General features: G+C 41.7%; 1 protein-coding gene and 1 long non-coding RNA gene across 2 annotated transcripts; one reads left to right on the top strand and one right to left on the bottom strand.

The window, feature by feature from the left end:
• Positions 1 to 3016, bottom strand: LOC146437781 (uncharacterized). The gene is made up of 3 exons (XR_014851979.1): positions 2302 to 3016; positions 414 to 480; positions 1 to 240 (listed from the first exon to the last, which is right to left on the bottom strand). It is a non-coding gene; the product is annotated as an uncharacterized LOC146437781 (long non-coding RNA).
• Positions 3017 to 3143: 127 nt separating this feature from the next.
• CCDC158 (coiled-coil domain containing 158) lies at positions 3144 to 19569 on the top strand. The gene is given in 19 exon segments (XM_085059860.1): positions 3144 to 3198; positions 4532 to 4607; positions 4848 to 5172; positions 5502 to 5578; positions 6584 to 6695; positions 7337 to 7432; positions 7987 to 8184; positions 9078 to 9471; positions 9474 to 9558; positions 10277 to 10464; positions 11263 to 11415; positions 11533 to 11645; positions 12373 to 12531; positions 13556 to 13648; positions 14142 to 14267; positions 15872 to 15986; positions 16072 to 16237; positions 18077 to 18160; positions 18588 to 19569. Coding segments are annotated over 19 exon segments (2832 nt in total). The 3' UTR covers positions 18805 to 19569.
• The last annotated feature ends 1123 nt before the right edge of the window (positions 19570 to 20692 follow it).

Genomic DNA, 20692 nt, shown 5'->3' with positions numbered 1-20692 from the left:
CAAAGAGAGCCAACGGGTGACTTGCTGATGGCCATACAGAAAGCCTGAAAAGGCTGAAAAAGGAAATGCTTCTTTTTCCTTGGTCCCTGGTTTTATCACTGAAGAACTTCTCTTTTTCTTCTAGACAGGGCTCTGCATAAGCTGAGGAGTGTCAGGAATTTTAAATAATAGACATCCTTCAGGCACCAGTGGGCCCAGCTTCTTCCTCTCCCCAGGAGTCCTGAAGCCATTCACCTAAATCTGTGGTAGGATGGAACAAAACACAAATGTCAAAAGACACAACTCTCCTGGATCTGCTCAGGACCCCTTCAGGAATTAATCATTCCCTCTTGGGGTAGCAATTCCCCTGAAGGTTTATTATATTTAAAAAATCAGGAACAAATAAAGAAAAAATACGGCTTTCCTATACTTACCTCCAATCAGCTTGGGCTGACTGTACCATATCCATCTCTTTATCTCTGGAAAATGTCAGTCTGGCATCTACAAGAAGAAATAACAGGAAGGAACACATGTTGAGACTCTGTATGGCATCGGGGGATTGCAATCATCAACTAATGTTCAAAATGTGTTTCTAGAGAAAAATTCCTCGGGCTACACAGGGAACCTCCACTCACATTCCCAGCTGGATTTGAGTTCATCTTCCTTCCAAACCACAGAATAATCTTCTTTTTCTGGATAGGCATGAGGTAAAAATGTGAAAAATCAGGCAGAGAAAGGGGAAAAGAGAAATCTGAGAGCGAAAGGAAAGAACAAAGCAGAGAAACAGAAGTAACCTGCGAAATCAATGAATACACACGCTTTTGGTGTTGGAAAAGGCACTTGTCTTTGAAGTCTGAAAAGAAAGAATTTTCTTTGGAGAACATGAAAGAGACTCTCCAGTTAATATTGCCTCTGGCACAGACCTGCTCTGGGTTGCTCAGTTCCTCAAAGCAAACTGAAAAGCAACAAGCCAAGGTGAGGAATGGATCCATCCCTCCACGGAAAGCAGCAAGTGCTGTCACACTGTAGGATGTGAATTCGGGGCATTTGAACTCAGAACTGCAGGTTTTCCCTCTGCATCTGAATTTTCTTCTACCTGATGTCACCACCCTGCTGAAAACAGAGTTTGGATCAGGAAGCCACTGTTAGAGCCTTTGACCAAGTGTCTGATGGGTATGGCCCAGGTATTTTATTTGAGTGTCTGCTGGAATAAATCACTCCAGTTCCTTCCTCTGAAGCTCTATTCCCCCTGCACAGCAAACAGCCTGTTTCTGATCTCTGGGAGGATCAGATTATTTTAAACACAAGCAGTTTATATTTGCATCTATGCTATCTTCTCAGAGGTACGCCCAAACAGGAGGAAAGTTACTCAGGAATTTGATCCTAAGAGTTATTCTGTCTGCAGGTTGTAACTGCTGTTTCAGAATGACAGAAGGTGCTGGGGTGCTCCAGACTAGACTCCCAAGAAACAAGGGACAAAAACAGGCACCTGCAGCCAGGACAGGTGGTGTTCTGCAAAAAGCACCTTGCCAGGATCCCGATGAGGATATTGAGTTTCCCACTGAAGCCAGACTTCGAATGACACTTGGAAATCAAGCCCTAGATGGGGGGTTTATTCCCTCTCCCTCTTGCACATGATGGCTCCAGAGAGAGGAGCTTGTTCCCGAGGCTACCGAGTCACGCAGAGGGGCTGGAATAAGGGGCAGGTGGCTCCCAGCAGGGCCTGGGAACTTGGGAAGTTCCAGCCCGCAGCACGGAAAACCAGGAGCGAATGCGAGGTGATAAATTCCTCCCTCCTTTCCCAGCCCCACAGTAAGGAGCAAAACGTCAGTGCACTATCCAAAATCCAGGAGAAACAAAGCCCAGCACTGCCTGCCAGAGGTAGGTGCTGGGCCCCTCCCAGGTGAGTTTTCATGCTTTGTTAACACCTGAGACTACTAGAGGACAGAAATCTCCTTCAGGATATTGTAGAAGATGGTATTTACCTAAACACTCATTTGCCTGTTATCCCTGTGGATAAGAGAAAAATATTTTTGCTGCTGCCTCTTCTTCTGGGTGGTGCAATAAAAAGTCCTTTCCTCGAGCTGTTTTCCACTCGGGATAGCAGTGCAGCAAGGAGAATGGAGACCTAAGGTCTGTTTTCAGCTGGTTAATTTTTACTTTTCTGAATTAGTCCACAGAAAACTACTTTTCTCCTTTTGTCTGTCCTTCAGCACTAGGTGAATGGTTTTCTTCTCTTGTAAATTAAAATGATGTGGTACCCTTGAGGAATAGTTATGTGTTTTTCATCTTAGTCAGATATTTTAATATATCATATCATACCTGCCTGTCTCTTGAGTTTGCTCAGATGTAATCTCTCCAGCTCTCTGAGGGTTCTGTTTTGGACCCAGGTCATATACCTCTTCCTGGAAACTTGTATCGTGGTGGTCTTTTGGATAACCTGAAAAGAGGGACAGCCTATGGACACCTGCATGTTCATTCCTGAAATCAAGATCCAAAATGGGCCAGTTGGACGTGAAATTTCCTTTGCTGAAGTGAAGTAATTGCCTCCTGACTCTGCACCCTCTCCCTGAAAATACCAGGGAACACAGAAACTTGTCCTCTCTGACGAGGTTGGAGTAAAAATAAAAATATTCCAGTTTTTATTACTGAAGTGGATTTAGGGGAAGATGCTTTTGAATCCTTTGCTTTTGACCCTCTGGGCTTTTTTCTGGCGGGAGGAAGTCTCCTCATCCCGACTTCTGCCTTGTCAGCTCACGCTCATCTCTTCAAAATGTGCCCCCTTTCCGGCCAAATACCGTCTTTAAAATCATCCAGGGCCTTCCCTAGATAATTTTAAATACGGCGAGAGGCTTTTTCTCCCCACCCTCAAGCACGGCACGGCTAAACCACCTGCGACCCCTCAGCACAAAATGGTGCCCAGGCCGTGAAGGGGTAGCGGCCATGTTGGGGCTGCGGGGCTGGGCGCCGGAATTCCCGCTGGAGAGGGCGGCTGGGGATCGCCCTTTCCCGTGAGGGAGCAGGCGGGAGGAGCGTGGCGGCTCTCCTCACCACGGGTGGCTCGCCAGTGTCGCCGCTGGGAGCCCGGTGAGAGCTGAGGGGACAAAGCCGAGCGGGCGTTCGGCGCTGCCCATGGCGGGAAGGGACGGGAGCTGCCCGCCCTCATGAGGCGAGACAGAGCTGGCGGCGCCTCGGACCTGCAGTGCCTGCGCTGGGAGGGCTGAGGGGCTTTTCTGCTCGGCTCGCCTTTCTGGCCCCTCAGGGTTGGGCTCTGGGATCAATGGTTCCGCTTTTCTCCCTGATGGAACACCCGCGGGGAGTGTGTTAAGCAGAGGGTTTGTTGGAGGTGTTGAGTTATCCAGGTGTGGGAAGTGCTGCTGGAGCTGCTGAAGCTGCCGCTTGCCTTGCGGTGTGGTCAGTGAGCTCTAGAGGAACAGTCACACGGGAAAAGCCAAATAACCAAGTAAGAATCCAAAGTAACCGAGTAAGAAACCAAGTAACCAAAGTGAGAAAACTCAGTACCGTCTGGCTTAAAGGTACCGCTGAGTGATAGATTTTCCTCCTTCTTTTTCCCCTCCCTTTGTTTCCTCCCCCCTTTTTCTTCTTCCTTCCCCCCTTTTTCTTCTTCCTTCCCCTCTTTTTCTTTCTTCTTTCCCCCTTCTTTCCTCCTTTATTTTTTCCTCCTTTTTTTCTCTCTGTTCTCTTTTTCTTTTCTCTCCCTTCCCCTCTGCATCTGAGTTCATCCTGACAAACCAATTGGAAGACTTGGAAAAAGAAGGAAACTTATCTCTCCCTAAATATCTTGTAAGTCCTCCTACAGTTTTAAAATTAATCGGCATAATTTATTTTGTTTCATAAAGTTGATTCTTAATAAATTAAAAAGTAAATACACATCTTTTTCTTCACAGGTGCTGTTCTAATAAGCAAGAATTTCCAGGAATTAGGGTAGCACACAGGATTTGTTTGCTATTAGAGAAATTCCTGTTCCTGCTATGTGTCTTTTTTTTTTTCCCCCAGAGGGTAGTGCTTGAATTTAATGATTTTTATATACAATTGTGCATCAAATATTTGCAAGTTTTTTCCACAGAAGTGTCACTAACGTGTTTGAAAATTGATGGCAAACTGAGATTTGATTTGCTGATACACTCAGGCTGATGATTCAAACTAACACCACCCCATCAGGAATGGAGCAAATAATCCATTGCTTTATCAATTTCTATAAAATAAGATGGTGTGAATTGGCTCAGGTTTCCCTCCTTCTGTGCTCAAGGTTTTATATAACCAAATTCTTCTCTTAGTCTACAATTTCTTTCAGAAAGGTAGAGGTGTGCGGAAGAGGCTGCCTGAAGTGAATTGAAATTTGGGGCAGCTTCTTAAATTTAGATGAGCTCTTGTCACTGCTGAGTTTTGGACAGTTTCACCAGCCCTATCTTGAGCAACCTCTTTTTAATTTAGGTAATGTCTTTAGTGTTTTGGTTGGTTTAATTTGTTTGTTTGTTTGTTTGTTTGTTCATTTTTTCTCCTTTTGGCCACTGAGCTATGTGAGCAACAGGAAATGCATTTAAGTCTGACTGGCAGAGCAAACTGATGGAAATGCAGTTGGAAAGCAATGCACTTCAGGATACCAGGTATGAAGGCCAAGCCAGATGTATCATGGAGTGTCTGTATGAGCTTGGAGAGGCACAGCAAGCTTCCTCAGGGAGAAACTTCCTTCCAGGAATGAGACTGTAGCATTCCTGGTTTAGAAAACAACTCGTTAGTTAGTTGTCAAAACCAGCAGTTAATCAACTGAAGTATTACACCTATTAGGATAAAAATCCATGTGAATCCTGTTCTCTCAATTATCTTACTTCTGTTTCTGAATTCAGACAAAAGGAGTCACAGAGCCAAGAGAATGTAAAAATACAGTTAAAAAGTACTACTGGAGAGCTGGAAGCTGCCAGCCAGCAGCAGGAGGTGCTGAGGGAGGCTGGCAGCCAAAATGAGCATCTGACAGAGGTGGTCCACAGCCACGAGAATGTACTTCTGGAATTACATGGTGTCCTAATGGACTACAAAGCCAGCACAGGCACGAATCTCTGTGAGCATGAGGACATTACCAACTTGCTCATCCACAACCTGAGCACAGCATTTCGTCATGTCCTGCGGGATTTAGGCTCACAAGTGTCACACCTCAAAGAAAAGGTGGTCCTGGTATGTGAAGAAAGTCCTAATTTTCCTTCTAGTGCTCTGTCTTCTGGCTTTTAGGCAATATATTTGAAAACTCCATGAGCCCCCTTCTAACCTGGCGCAGGAAAAGGGTTGTGGCACAAAGAGGTACAGATACCACTTTGCAGTGAAAGTGGCTGGGGCAGTACTCCAGCCTTTTGCACTGGTCCCACCTCAAGATTGGGTTTACTGCTGGGATTTATCACATTTCCACAGCTCAAGGTGGAACCTAAAGGAAGGAAATGACACTTTAGAATTTAATGTTCAGACTGCCTTTTCTTCTTCTTTTCTTGCACTGTCTCTGTTCACAATAGGTGGAAGAAGAACTTCAGTCACTGACAAAAGATTCACAGACCCAAAGAGAACTTCTGCTTCAGCAACATCAAATTAGGTACCTGTTCTCTGTTTTTCCATTCATAAAGTGTAACCAGACATTTTTCACATGTTCTACAGAGAATTCTTTAATGATGATGGTGGGATTTGGGCTGGTGTGACTAGAGGGTAGCAAGTGATATTTTTGGGGACTTTAATAATTGTTCCTTCTAGATGATTATTTGCTCATGACATTCTGTTGCTTTTTCCTTCCATGTTGACAATCTCCTGGTTTATTAACTGCCCCAAAATTTTTATTTTGGAGCAATCTCTACACCTTATTTTTGAAGCATCACTTAAGTGGACATGTATAATTTGTTGGGACAGCAGTTCTACTGTTTAAAGAAAATATTGAAAGTAATTTTGGTGGTTAAATCAATTTTTTCTTGCTGATTTCACTAAGAGTTTTGTCCTTACTTGTTTGGGAAGTCCGAATTTTTGCCTTGCCATCCACTTGAGTTATTCAGTAACTTCTTCAAAATAAAACTATCCATAACTCACTACTTAGTAAAAGAACTTCAAAATCATCACATTTTTGACAAGTGGAAGAAGTTCCTATTTGCCAAGGTGAAATTCTAACCAGTGTTTTCTTTTGGGAAGAGGATTGAGCAGCTAAGAAATAAGCATGAGCAGGAGGTGGCAGCAGTGGCTAATAAAGCTGACAGTGCCTGCAGCTTGCAAGTAGCATCCGAAGCCTGATGGAGAGAGATCATTAAACCTGGCTTTTGATTACAGTGTAGAAAATGTTAAGAGTAACCTTAATTTGAGAGAAAGCTTATGCTGCTCCTATGCTCCATTTTCTGCCCTATTCTTTTGGTTTCTCAGTGTTTTTGTTTATATGAAGCATTTGTTGCATAGACTGTGAAATGAATAGGGAAAAAGAGAGAAGCCCCACAAATCCACACAATATAGAGCAGAGACAGAACATTCATGTGTTAGGCAGGCTGAGAATCAGGAGGCTGAGGCTGTTGCTCCTTTGATAGTTCTTAAAGTTTCTAATTTCTCCACCTCAAACTTTCCATAGAGAACAAGCAAGAGCCCCAAATGCAGTGCATCCACATCAAGACTGTCACCTGGAATCCACAGATTATCAGCTCTGTTCTGAGTTAGAGGTGAAGAGGATCTCTGAAAAGAAGGTGTGTATGGATTTGTTTGTTAGCATTGGTGCCAATGAAACTGGGTTATGTGGAGATCTGAAATGTTCTGGAGACAGGAGGAAAGTCTTTTGATGAGGGACTGCTTCAGAAAAACTGTGGACAATAAGATAAATTACATTATCTTAAACTTTGCACATAAGAGTGTCTATTAAATAGTCTTCTAGACTGGTCCATCATCTCATACACTGACAGAAGTGTCTTCCTTTTAGAGAAAATTAACAGCACTTAGTACACAATATGTTTGCCTGGAGATTTCTGAATGTAGCTATAGTGAAGGAATATTTCTCTGTGGAAAAAGGTCTTTTTTTTTTCTGAAGTGTTGTTTTAGCACTCCAGGCAGCATTTATGGTGTAGGTAAGAGACTTCTGAAGAGTTCTGGATCAGGGTGGAAGCAAAATTATTCTCTAGAACCTTAATTAACTCTGAAATGAAACTGAGCTTAATCACTAAAAGAAGACAACACAATTCTGAATACACCAAGGGAATAACTCTGCTGAGCCAAAAGATAACATTTGTACTTCTTTCAAGTAGAACCTAGAAGAAAACTAGAAGAAGCCAAATGTACTGTTTAAAATAAAATACTTTAAGATAATTCTTAATGAATATTTGCCTTGTTCTAGGTCAAAGACTTTGAGAAACAGTTGCACCTGGCTCATTCTGAGACAGCAGAAGCTCAAACAGAGCAGGCTCAACATGACCAGATTCATCAATTGTTGGTAAAAACAAGTGATAGTACTGAAAAAAATCTTGCTTTTTAAAAGCCTCTCCTTACTGTTGGTGTTCAGAATTGCATCTTGCTTGTTTCCCCTTTTAATTAACTTTGGGCATTATTTTTAACTAGAAACGTTAATTAGATGTGAAAGGCCCAAAGGCCTTTGCCATTAGCATTGAGGGACATTTGGAATTAACACTAACTTTGTCAAAAATTCAAAACCACAGAAACCTATGCAAATCACATTAAAGATGCTGAGCTATCTCCACTTTAACCTCACCGTTTAGAACTGTCTGTTAAGGAACCTTGGTCCCTTTAACACATAGTTTGCAAGACTTACCGAAAATACAGGCAGTAAACAACAGGAAAAGTTACCATTAGCAGAAGTGCCCTCTGGTAATTCAGTTTGGGCCACACTTCAAATTAATATTGTTGAAATTAGTAGCTCTGAAATGTGTATGTCAGTATTTTTAACATTATTTACATTTTAAATTATCATTAAGAGGACAAAAAAAACCTAGATTTATTTAGGAGGGAGATTACTTTAATTTCTTATAGACTGAACTCCATAAAAAAGAGGTAGAACTAAGCCTAGAAAAAGAGCAGAACAAGTGATTTTGGGATCGGACTAAAGACAACAGCATCACCATGGACCAGCCCAGGAGGCAGCTGGGCAGGAGAAACATGAAGCTGCTGATCATGGAAAAGGCACTGAAGGAAATGCAGATGGAGTGTCGGAGACAAATGGAGTGCCAGGTTGGTGATTTTGACTATAAACCTGCAAAATGACATTTTTGTACATTTCCAGAAAGTTTAATGCTGCCAGATCTACCAAACAAGCTGTTGAATGTGGTATTTTCAGCAGTGAGCATATCTGTAGGAGAGGTTAGTAAATTAAAGGCCTTCATAGTGCTTTACTTAATGCAGTATTTAATGAAACATAATGAAGCTTGTACTTGTAACCCAGTGCTTTGTCAGAATTCCTCCTGACAAAGTAAACACTGCCTTTATATTCCTCATTCTTCCAAACTTCAGCCCCTCAAAAATGAGCTGTAATTAGATAACCTGCTTTGCATTATGAATAAAGATCCCATTGATTCCTTTATTTTCTACCAAACCATAGGCATGAACTAATTCATACACCGTTCCACATTTTCTCAATCCATTTTTTTTTTGTTGAAAATCCTCCCACCAGGAAGTTCACTCTTTTCTTTGGTTTCTACACTGCACTTTTACCAGTTTCTGAATCACAGTACTTTGTGCTTTAAATGGTGCATATTGCTGCTTGCAGGAATCAAATGAGTAATAAATTATTCATGTAATTATTTTTACTCAACTTTATAATGCAGCCAGTCGAGTTTCAGCATTTCAAGTTCTCTAGCCTTAAGTGCTCTAAATTTTGTACTAGCATTGCCAGTTAATTATTATTTTTTTAAATCAGTTTACCATTTTTTGTTTACTGTGTTTAAAAAACCAATATTCTATTCAGTTATTAAAATGGAGAGAGAGGAGTCAGAGCATCCTGACCTAATTTTTCTGTAGAACTCAGGTGTTGAGGATGAACCGCAGAAAACCAGAAATGTGCTAGGACATTCTAAAGGTAGAAACAAACTAATTTATTGGTTGATCCTTATATTGTTATTCTTCAGATGGCTGCACTTGAGGAAAAAAATTAAAGCATTGGAAGAATCTCCTCTTTGACTGTCCAGCTGGAGATGACCAAGGAAGCACTCCATAAAGTCACAGAATATCTTGCAGCCAAACACATGGATTTGGAGGCTGCTGAGAAAACAGTGTCAGATCTGATGGCCTGTCTGCAGGAGAAGGAGAGAGCCCTTGGGGTTACCAACCAGGAAATCAGGGAGCTGCGTTCCCAGCTTGGCAGCAGGATGTAGGAGCTCCAGCTTGTGAAGAGCGAAGAGGGCTGCTTACACAAGGTGCAGTCAGAGTGTGAGATGCTGAAATGGCAGGTGTTGGAAAAGGAAAGGATCATTGAGATCTTCCAAAAGCAAATTGATAAGATGACCCAGATCGTGGGCCAGCACAAATTGCTGGAGCAATGGAAGTTGAGAAATCCCAGCTGAAAAAAGAAATAAATGACTGGGAACTCAAAGCGGAAGAGCTTAAGGTGTGCAAAAGATGCTGTGTTTATGTCTCTTTATGACAATAAATGTCTTCTGTTTTTAAATCTCTGCCTTAATTTGCTGATACTGTGGTTTTGAAGAAGGTCAGGCAATGCCCCTGGAATTCTGACAGCACTCAGTTAGTGGGCAGAGGAGGATAATATTATAACATTACCACTAAAAATGAATAATTCTCTGGTGAAGAGCAGCTGCCAAAAGGCTGGTGAGGGCTGGAATGACCTCGGTGAGATGAGTGTCCATGGCAGAACAGAACCAGAAATACCAAGTGTTACTGGGAAGCAGCAGACAGGCAGCACTCAGAATTTGAAACTGAGAACACTGGTTATTTCTCAGACAAGAAATACAGGATGTGGTAGTCTTATGCAGGTCTGCATCTTTAGAAGAAAAATCACTCCAGACAGGGAATTTGATCTTCTTTTGCGAGGAGGCATTTGAGTGTGCATGGGGGTGCTGCTACGAGAGGATGGAAATCATATTTGTATCCTACACCTGGTAAGGTTAATTATTCTTTAAAGCCATCAGCTCCAATTCTGCTGCACCCTGTTTGCCTGGATTAGCAATCTTCACACAATTAATTGGTCTGTTTTACTCTGGTTTTCTTTCTTTCCCCAAACTGAGATTTCAGGTAGTGGTATCCACACATCTTCGTGGTTATTTTGTATAATTATGTATATTACACATAATTGTTTTTTATATAAGTAGAGTGCAAAGGATGAGAAAGAAGCCAGATTATGTAAAATGGAGGCCAGGCTGAGTGAGCTGGAGCTGGAAAAGGTTCAGCTGGTTAACACATGCACTGAGAGGCTCCAGGCACTGAATGATGCAAAACTGGAAAAAGATGGACTCCTGCATGAACTCCAGGCTGGCCAGAGGGAGCTAGCTGGCCTTGCAGGTAGGGAGCCTCAGCTCAGCTCCCACAGCTGCTAATTTGGGCTCATGTTAAAAATAAAAGAGCAGGCTGCTGGCTGAATCCAAATATGGCTGCTGGTACAGCACGAGGTTCCTGCCAGCACAGGATGGTCAGATGGTTCCAGGGAGCTATGTCATGGCGTGGGATTCTGACACTGGGAGGGGGGGAACACAATCTTAATGGCCCATCTCACTATGAGCAAAAATATTTAAAACTGCCTGAGTCAGGAGATTAAACAAGTAGATCTAGTAAATCACAGAATGTAGCTTGGCCCTTTTTTCATGCCTGTTGTTTAAGGGCAGTAGTGGAGCCCATTTGCCATCTACGGTCAAATTGTAGTGAAACTTTGTTGTGTTGTGAATTTGCTACAATGTTATTAAAAGCTGATGCTTTAACTTTGATGTTTTCACAACTAATGTGTGGGAAACCCCATCAAGATACCTTATTAAAATCTAGACAGATATAAAAAATTTAAAAGTAAAAAAATGTATATGTGTACCTATATGTATATATATGAGCATATTATTTGAAATATATAAAAAGCAGGATCCAGACCAAAGCAACCACCAAAGTTCAAGGATATTCTCGGTTGAATCTGCACAGCAGCTGGCCAGATGCTGCTGGTCACGTGCTTTGCTCTTTGCACACCCCTGTACCCTCAGGAAGTATCCTTTGGGAACACTTTCTTTATCATAAATTGGCAGCAGGTCAATAATCTTAGTCTAGAACAATGAATTGTTTTTTGCCACTCTGATTTCAATCTTTACTTTTTTTCACCAGAGGCATTTGAAAATTTGAAGAGGAATTATCAGGGTGAAATCAAGGAGATGGAAAATACTGCAAACAGACTGAAAATGCAGTTGAAATCAGCCCAAGCTGAACTGAAACAGGCCAGGACTGCTCTAGAGACTATGGAGGGGTCTGATGGCAATGGTAACTATGGATTGAACTTCCCAAAAATTACACACATTTGTCTTAACAAGAAGAGAATGTTTGGAAGTATTGCAGTCATAATCCTTGTTTGTTGAGAATTAACCCTGTGTTTTCCAGCTCTGGAAGTTGCAGTGAGAATGCAGAAGCAGGTCACAGCCAAGAGAGTACAGATAGATGCACTACAGAGCAAGATTAAATTCTTGGAAGAGGCAATGGCAAACACAGCTAAGGTCACAAGAGCTCCATGTAAAAGCATTTCACTGCATTTAGAGAGATTGGTCTTGGGAGAAATGCATGGGCAAAAGCACAGTCAGCCCATGAAGGACCAAAAATAGTTTTACTTGGTGTCCATGGAAATTAGCCTTCTGCACAGAGACAGGTTTTAATTTATTTGTTCTTAATAACTTGTTCTTCCTGAAAGAATGAGAATAGTTTCGCTGAGATTCAGGCTCTTACACATCAATTCTTCCTAGAAATCTCAACTTACACATTCTGTATCCTTCTGACCCTGGTCCACAGTGCTTCCCCTCTGGATTCCGAGGTAGTTCTGATTGTAAACTCTCTCTGTCAGGGTGTGTCTATCACAGTGAGTCCTTTTTCATTCTCTGTGATAAATAATTCAGTTACCAACAGCTAAATGAATGATCATTTATAGCTATCACTGTAACCTGTACTTCTTTACTGGCTTTGGATGCTGTGGATCCTGAAGCTTAAAATGCCAGTTTCAAAATGGATCAAAAATCTGAGATATTGTTTCACTGAGACCAGTCCAGTTGCACTTTTCCTTGTAAGATCTGTTTTTCTTATGCAAAACCTCATCTTTCTGCAACATGCACTATCCAAGCTTCTCAAACAGTTAATTCAAACATTTCAAAGATTTTTTTTTAAAATTACAGAAGACAAATTGGTATAATGCATAAAGTTTTGACTCATACAATGTCCTCATCTTAAATTCAGGCGAAGCATTACCTCAGAGAAGAAAATAGTAAACTAAGTCAAAAATTGAGCTGTATTGGAGCAGAAAATATCAGGATTTCTGGGGACCTGGAGATCCTGAGAACACAAGACAAACAGCTGAAAGAAAAACTATCTAAGATGGAGACAGCTCTTGAAAAGGTAATTTAAAGAATCTTTCAGTTCAGGGAAACTTCTGGATGTTTTCCTCTACAGCCACCTGGGAAGAGAAAGGTTGTATTTAATATGTTCTTTTCATATGTAGTGTAAGATCCTTACCTGAAGAGCTATCTCTAGTTTTTTAATGGTAAAAGGCTTCTATTTTCATTAAGAGAATTCTTGACTTACTCGTTGTTTCAGGGAAATGTAAACTGCAAATGGATCATACAGGCTGTAAAACTTTCCACTGACTCTGGGCACAGCTGCTTTCCCCATTCTTCCATATGAGGGAATTTTTAAAGAGCATGGTGTTGCATTTGCCTTTTACATTTTTCAGGTGAGGTTTGTGTTACTGGCATAGCTAACCCCTAAGGACAGGTCTGGTCTGACTGGCACAGAAATCCCAGGTGCCCTGCAGGTAAGGTGCTGCTGTTCCAGAAAGACCTTTCAGGATTTTAACTTTCCAGGATGTAAGTTTCTATTTAAGGTGTCATTCTCAAATTCTTTTAAAAAGATGAGGAAATAATTGTGATACCTCCTCCCAAGTGTAGCATTTCTTACTCTAAATGGTTGCCACTGGAAGCTTACCTTTCTTGTAGTGTGTAGATATTCCCATGCCTTTTCAGAGTAAGTCTTTCTAAGGAAGAAAAAGTAGACAGCAACTTAGCAAAGACAGGTCAGCCAAGTTCTCAGCCATTCCTTTTCAAACCTTGGGTATAGTTTTGCCTCAACACAGCTGCATTTCCTCATCCCAGAGGTGTTCAGTACGTCTGGGACTGGCCCTGACAGGATCAGCTCCCTTCAGGGGTATTCTGGTGTGCATGTTATGGCTGCCAGGGTTGTATAACCAGTTGTTTTTGTGAGCCTGTCAGCAAAGACATCCTGCAATATTTCTGTGCTGATAGCAGGAGATAAATATAGCATCCACACGTGCACCTTGTTTCTTTACCAGAGAGAGGACAGAAGAGAGTGTAATGCACAGAAAGATAGCACACTTCCTTCATGCCCTTCCTGTGCTCTGTTCCAGGCATCCCTGCAGTTTGCAGAGTGCCAGTGCATCATCCAGCGCCAGGAGCAGGAAGTGATGCGCTTCAGGCTGCAGCACACCTTGGATGTGAAGGTGAGAGCCTTCCTGAGAAGCATGGGCCTAACCTTTGGTGCATTTGCTTTGGGGCCTGACTTTAGGTTACTCTTCATTGCAAAAAAAACCTCCGAAGCTTGTGCTCTGAAACCCTTTTCTGTGTGGAATTCTTCACTGCTGCACAAGTCGCATCCGTAATTCCAGGTTTTTGAAGTACTATTTACAGAAAGGACAACAAAATAATAGATTTAGTCCAATCCCTATCTTTACTATTGAGATGGATAGAGGATGTTATTTACTTTTGCCTTATCTATAGTCATGGGCTTTTCAGGCTGCAGTGAGGCTACTGCTCTAAATGGGAACAGCACTTTTATCATAAGAAATCCTCCTTAAATTTAGTGACTCACCCCAGTTGCTGGCTTTGGGGGAGAAACAAAATGCTGTATTCAAAATATAACTCTACATAAGCAGCACAAAAGATGCTTCAGAGGAAGAATGACCAAGGTGGGGAACTTCTACTCCTTTTCCTTAGGAGCTGCAGGGCCCAGGCTACTCCTCAGCTTCTGCTTCAGGGAAGCTGCAGCACATTGTGCCTCTGTCCAACCTGCACTCTGCTCTCCAGCCACCTGCCCTGCACCTGCCCAGCTCTGCCCCTCAGGTGAGTGCCTGCCTCAGCATGGGACACCAGCATGTCCCAAACAGTAAGCATAAAACAAAGTTTCCAAATGGGAGAGCATCTGCTCAGAGTCCAAGAGCAAATTCCCAACACCTAAGATGAAATAAGTTTTTGTAGCTTCCCATGTGCTGTGGCCTTTCAGGTTTGGTTTTTTGTTTTTTTTTTTCTGAAAAACAATGAGACAACTAAAAAATCCTGTAGATTGTGCTAAGAGTTTATTTTACCTCTACCACCAATAACATTTGTAAACTATTAAATTTGAAGGTATTGATCTGTAAGCAGTTTGGTTTGAATTTTTTTTTTCACTGTGGATCACTTACATTTGACAATGAAAATAGGTTTTTTCATAGTTCTTGATAAATTTAATATTCTCCTTGAAGTTTAAATCGTGCTCAAAGCTGGCCTTCACTGATTTTGATCAGTTTAATCCACATCATTGTCCTTCCTTTTGATTTTGTACATCTGCATTTGGATTTAAATTAAATTCTTGTGTTGCTCTGGTTTCTCATTGTGGAAAACATCAACTCCAATCTCTCATGAAAAAATAACTTTTTGTGTTTTCTGTGTAGATTTTGTATCAGTCTCCGGAAGTGACCTGATGTATCTCCCCGGTATTTTCATTAATTTTGCCCACAAAATCTGTAGGAAGCTACAAGCTAGTGCAGGCATTTTTCAAGAATATTTTCTGGTTTACTTCCTGATGTGGTGGCAAACATTTACATCAAAGAACAAAGGATAGTCACTTCTGTGAAATCCCTGCAGCATCAGGCACTCCCATTCTCTTTTCTTTGAGTTGATCAATTTCTACTTCTGAAGATAAAGAAGTAAAGAAGACTGATTTTTAATTTTGTACCAAAGTGAGGACCCAACAGGTTGCAGGAGCACTTGAATCAAAGTCTGCTTTAATCTTCTTGGTTCCTGCATCATTAGTTATTGTAAAAACTGAAGTGGCTCCAACACTGGAGACAGACTCTGCCCGGGTGAGAGTGTGTCTTCTTGGCTGGAATGTGGGAAAAGAGGGTTTGGTCTGATCCAGTATCACTTTAACCCATTATGAAGCTGAGGGTTTGTTCCCCATATAAGCCCTGCTGAAACCAGTGTTCCCATTGAAAATTACCTTTTCAATGAAAATAGGGTAGCAAAATGTTTCCAGCCTGTTCCATCCCCAGATGGAGCAGAGGTCAGTGGGAGCAGTGCTTTGAACACTTGAAGTGCTGAGTAGTCTGAAAAATCCAGTTTTCACAGAAAGAAAGGGTTCTTTGAACCAGGCCTTTGCCTCGAGTCCTGAGTAGTAAAATGAGAATGATATTGCATTTCGTCTCTGAGATGGCTGTGGCAATAAAGGGGTTTGTATCTGCAGACAGCTCAGCTGTTACAGGAATGAGTGCCTGGAAAACAACCCTATGTGCTCCTGTGTCTCACTTCAGCCCTGTGTCTGTGTTCTGTACAGCAGTACCTGGAGTCAGGGGTTAAAAAGGACAAAACGAGTTATGGGGGAAAGTATGTGTGCATTTGGATGAGAAGAGCTAAGAATTGACAACAGAGTGTCTTGCTTAATACTTTGTAGCTCAATTATTTTATTTCAGATGCATTCCAAGCTGGACATTTTGGAGGAAGAGCCATTGCAGGATCTAAAGAGGATTCTTCAAGAATTAACAAGCTCAGACAGTGACATTCCCTCTGTGGATCTCAGCAGCAATGGTGGGGGAAAATCCCCTTTAACAACCATGAGGAATGCAGTGTAAGAATAATAGATTTATTTCTGTTTTGTGCTGTGTACTTACAGTGCCCTCTGAAACTGGGATGTGGCTCTTCACATGCTTCAGGAGCAGTGTGGGATGTGTTTTTGCAAGAAGGTTGTGTTTACAACATGTGTTTACATGTAAGCCTGAGATAATCTGGAAGCATCCAAAACTTCTGTTGTTTGCCAGGTTCCTCAGATGTTTTAGGTGGTAGGGAAGTAGGTGGTGACCACACCATTTGCCTTTAGTGCTTGCTTTTATTTTTTCAGAATTCCTTTCTTCTTTTCCTGCCATATGTAAATATCCAAATGCAGGAAATTTTTTTTCATTTAGCACATGATAATGACAGTTGTACATGAAGCTGAAGAATTCAATTTGACACAAATTCTGGTGTTTCTGATCCAGAACATAAGGATACTTCTTAAAGGAAAATGTAATTCATGAATTTTGATTAGGATTAAATCAGAACTTCAGCTGGAGAAGCTGCTACCACAAGCATGTTGGAAAAGGACATTTTAGGACAGTGAGAAGTGCTTTCACTTAGCTGAGTGACCTGCTTCTTACAGTACGCATTTGAGGTTCAGTTTCTAAGGGCTTTTTAATATAACCTCAATCATGAGCTTGTTTGTTCTGTTTTGTTTGTAATGCTAAGAGCTTCCTGGGAATTATAAAACAAAGCTGTCATGTCACTTTCATCCCTCTGGGAAAGAGCTCTGAAACTTATTTACGTTGTTTGCTTTTAATTTCCATGTGTAAGACATGGAGACTCAGTATGACAGCTTCACATTCTCACTGTGGATGCTGGCTAGCATGAGCAAACTTTAGCATAATCCTTCCAGAATCCAGGTTTTGACCTCATTTTGCTTTCAGGGATCCTTCCTGCTCACATCCTGCACATCCTCAGTCCCAGAATGTTTCCCTGCTCGTTGCATGCCTTGGTAAGTTTTCACTGGCAGCATTTGTGCCATGTTGATGGCACTGGAACATTACAGAACTTGACAAAGAATATAGTCCCAATACAGTGTATTTTCCTTGGAATTTACTCAAATACATCTTAGCAGGTGTCTTTACAAAGTCTCTATTGCACTTCCTGCAAAATCTGTATCTTGATGCAGAGCAGCTCTCTGGAGACTGAAACCAGCACACCCAAAATGGAACTTCCACGTTAGTCTTGTGTAATTAGCAAGAATAACATTGTCACATTTTTGGAGCCTAAAGTTAGGGTCTTGAGTTCTGTAGTTGGGTATTTGGATATGGATGTGCTTTTGAGAGGAATCAACAAATGTTGGTTTTTTTCCAAGTACTAGATGGTCAGTACCTTTTAAACTGTGGTGACATGAATTTTTCAATCTAAATAGAAATATCAGGATGTGGCTTTGAGCAGCAGGGTTTGAAGATAATGGTCTTAACCTCTTTTTCTTTTCTTGCCCATAGACTATCCATTCTTTGTAAATTGCTTGCACACACTGATATTATTCTCTATTTAGAATTTAGGCCACTGTGCTTCAGAGACAGGCTCTGTTTGTTGCAAGGAGTAACTGCTCTGGGTGTTCTTTTTGTATTTCTGAGTACTAAAGAAAATCTCCTGGGTAGTTACTGTCAGCCTTCTAGCAAACCAAGTGCAGCATCCAGGGATTTTCCTGGTATCCAAAACAGCTGCAAGTAGGGGTTTTTTGCACAGAAGACTCGAGAAGTAGTCGAGCAAGGGGAGTTTGTAACAGACAGGGAGTCTTGGGTCGTGGGCAGCTGTGATACTCCCTGTTTGGGAAGTAAACATGGAATAGAGAGCAGAAAAAAGCCATCTTCACATGCCAGTGACTTCAACAGAAGCAAGCATGTTTTGTAAGGAGGCTTAGTCTCCTCCTTGTATGGGAATCCCTCCTCAGGTGTGTGCTCACTGCTTTTTGCTTGGACATCTCCTAGGAAATGCATCCATCTGCTCGGCAGCACCTCTTTACACATCCTCTCCCACGCAGGTCTCTCAGGAGGGCAGATACAGAGCAAGATCTCCAGTACACTTGCTCTTAACTACTCCTCCTGAACTTCCAGCTGGGCGTGGTTCCTCACCAGGGCACAGCCCATCCACGAGGAAGGCTGGCTCTCCGGAGGGAGCAGCCACAGTCCCACAAAAAGGTATGTCCTGTCCCATTTCCTGATCAGGATGCCTTCACCCTGTCCCAGTTCTGTTCAAGCAGAAGGTTTATTCTGTGATAAATGAGTTGTGAGTCAAGTGTAGCAGCTAAATAATGTTTTATGCAACGAGAAAATAAATTCCACACATCACTAAATTTAAGGCCTGGTAAATTGCTTTTTTCAGGTCAAGAGACTTTAAGGATGCTCAACATAAATATTTGCAGTAACAAATATTTGTAATAGCTGTTTTGGTTCCTGTAACACATTTATTAAAGTTCTGGAGTTGAAAACTCTGAAATGTTGATGTAAAAACAACTGAAAATGTTGGTGTAAATTTTATTTCCCAAGAACTTCAATTTAAAGGGAATGTTTAGATAATTTATAATGGCCCTTTTTATTATTATTGATGATGATATTATTATTTTTTTTGCCTCGCTTCTCATCCCATGGAAACTAGCGAGCCCACACCAAAGAGGCTACAGAAAAAGATGGAAAGCCTGCAAAACCTGGTGGAATTGTTACAGTTAAAAAAACAAGGTGCCAAAATTTACCAAAAGTATTCCTGTTTTATCGAAAAACACTCTCCAGAAACTGTTCTTGGTACCTGCCAAAGTACTACCTGTGCTTTTACTGGCACACACTAGTTTTACTAGCAGTACCCTCTTCTCCATTATCCTGCTCCTGGGAGAGTAATTAGATTAACTCCACAATGCCCCTTAACTCTAATAAGCTTCAAGATCCTTAACATGTCAAACATGGCAGCTGCTCAGGGGTGTCCTTGTGTGCTGTCATGGCCAATTAAAGGACATTTTTAACAAGCTGATGATGTTTTCATGGAAATGGCAAGATTTCCAAAACATAGTTGCATGAGCTTCTGGGATGGCAGGATGCCAAATGAGATGGGATTTCTTTTCTCTGCACTTTTTCTTATTGCAGATTCCAGTTTCTTCCCCTTTGGCCCTTTAAGTCTCATTGTACAGATTTGGGAAATTATTATTTTCCCTCATCACACAATGTATTTGCGTCAGGGACATACAAGTGACCTGATGTAGGTAAAACTAATCAAGTTATTTATATAAATAAGCCAAAGGTAAGCGTTCTTATTTTCATTCTTTGCCATCCTTTAATATCTTCAGTGTTTTTTCTATATTCACATAAAGAATTGCAAACTGAAGTTGCATTTGTAAGGGCTTGGTGAGTAGAGCATAACTTCGTATTGGGAGGACTTTATGAAGCTTCAGGTGTCTGCACCTGAGACCTCAATCTTTTGAACATAATGAACAGCTAATCTGTTCTTCTGCTATTTTCAGCCACGTCACCAATGATCAGAACTCAGGAGGTGAAGACAAAGAAATCCAAGGGAAAGGAGAGAAAGCTGTCCAAGTGATGACGCTGTATGTGTTAGTGATCGCTTTCATGTAGGTACGTTGTGTTTAAACATGTTATGTTTTTAAAGATTAATAATAAAAGCTCTTACAATTTTTAAACTCTTGTTTATAGCTCTTGTTTTAAATGAGCAGGAAGTACAGAGGAGTAGAAAGGGACCTTAAAAATCATCCAGTTCCACCCCCAGCCGTGGGCAGGAACACCTTCCACTATCCCAGGCTGCTCCAAGCCCTGTCCAGCCTGGCCTTGGACACTTCCAGGGATCCAGGGGCAGCCACAGCTTCTCTGCGCACCCTGTGCCTCCATGATTCATTTAAGCAGAATGGACTCATCAAGCTTTAGTTCAAGTCTTGTGTGGGAAGAAGAGATTACTGAGTTGTTCCTAAGCTGTCCTCAGTTATGGTCAACAGTATTTTAATTAAAGGAATTTTTTGAGATTTCCTAATGCTTTTTCCCACTGTTTCTGATAGTTTTTGCAACAGTGTTGCACGCTTATTTGCAATATTAATAAAGGCATCTCCCCTTTCCTAGGAATCAGTTGCCTTGAAAATGAAAGGATTGGTTTAGATGCCTTGTGTATCACAGTTTGGACTTGCCACACATATTGGACAAATACACCAAAATTTTCTGAAGAAGAAGGTCAGGTGTAGAGAATAAGAGCCCCTGGGAAAGGTCACTGGTAAGTGCACTCCCAGTTGTGTTCAAGGAGCTAAGCTAAAAAGAGTTTCAGAAGCTGCAGCCCTGTGCCAAAGGCAGGGAGCAGGTGGAGGAGTCAGAGAGACAGAGAAAAGGGAGGGACATCTGCTGATCCAGAAGAGCAGCTTAACATCCTTTTGCTGGAATCCAGCAGAGTTGGGGACAGGTCTGAGCTTCCCCCCTGGAACCAGCAGCAGGCAAGGAAGAGGCTGGTAGGCACATGAGCCTCAGAGCAGCTGAATACATCCTGGCCTCTGCGGCTCTAGCAGCACTTGTTATTCCATGTCATGCAGGTGGATGGCACAAGAGGACTGTTAGGCCAAGCTTGCCCACAGCAAGGACACTACAGATGGCAACCAACCCCCTAGAGAGAAAACCTAATACCAAGCTCATATATGGAGTGTCTCTGAACAGTAAGTTCAACTCCCAGAGAGAATGTGTGATGGGTAT

This window comes from Lichenostomus cassidix, chromosome 4 (assembly GCF_008360975.1).
Source record: "Lichenostomus cassidix isolate B80296 chromosome 4, HeHo_3.0, whole genome shotgun sequence".
NCBI classification, from domain to species: Eukaryota; Metazoa; Chordata; class Aves; order Passeriformes; family Meliphagidae; genus Lichenostomus; species Lichenostomus cassidix.
This window is presented reverse-complemented; position numbering and strand designations above follow the sequence as displayed.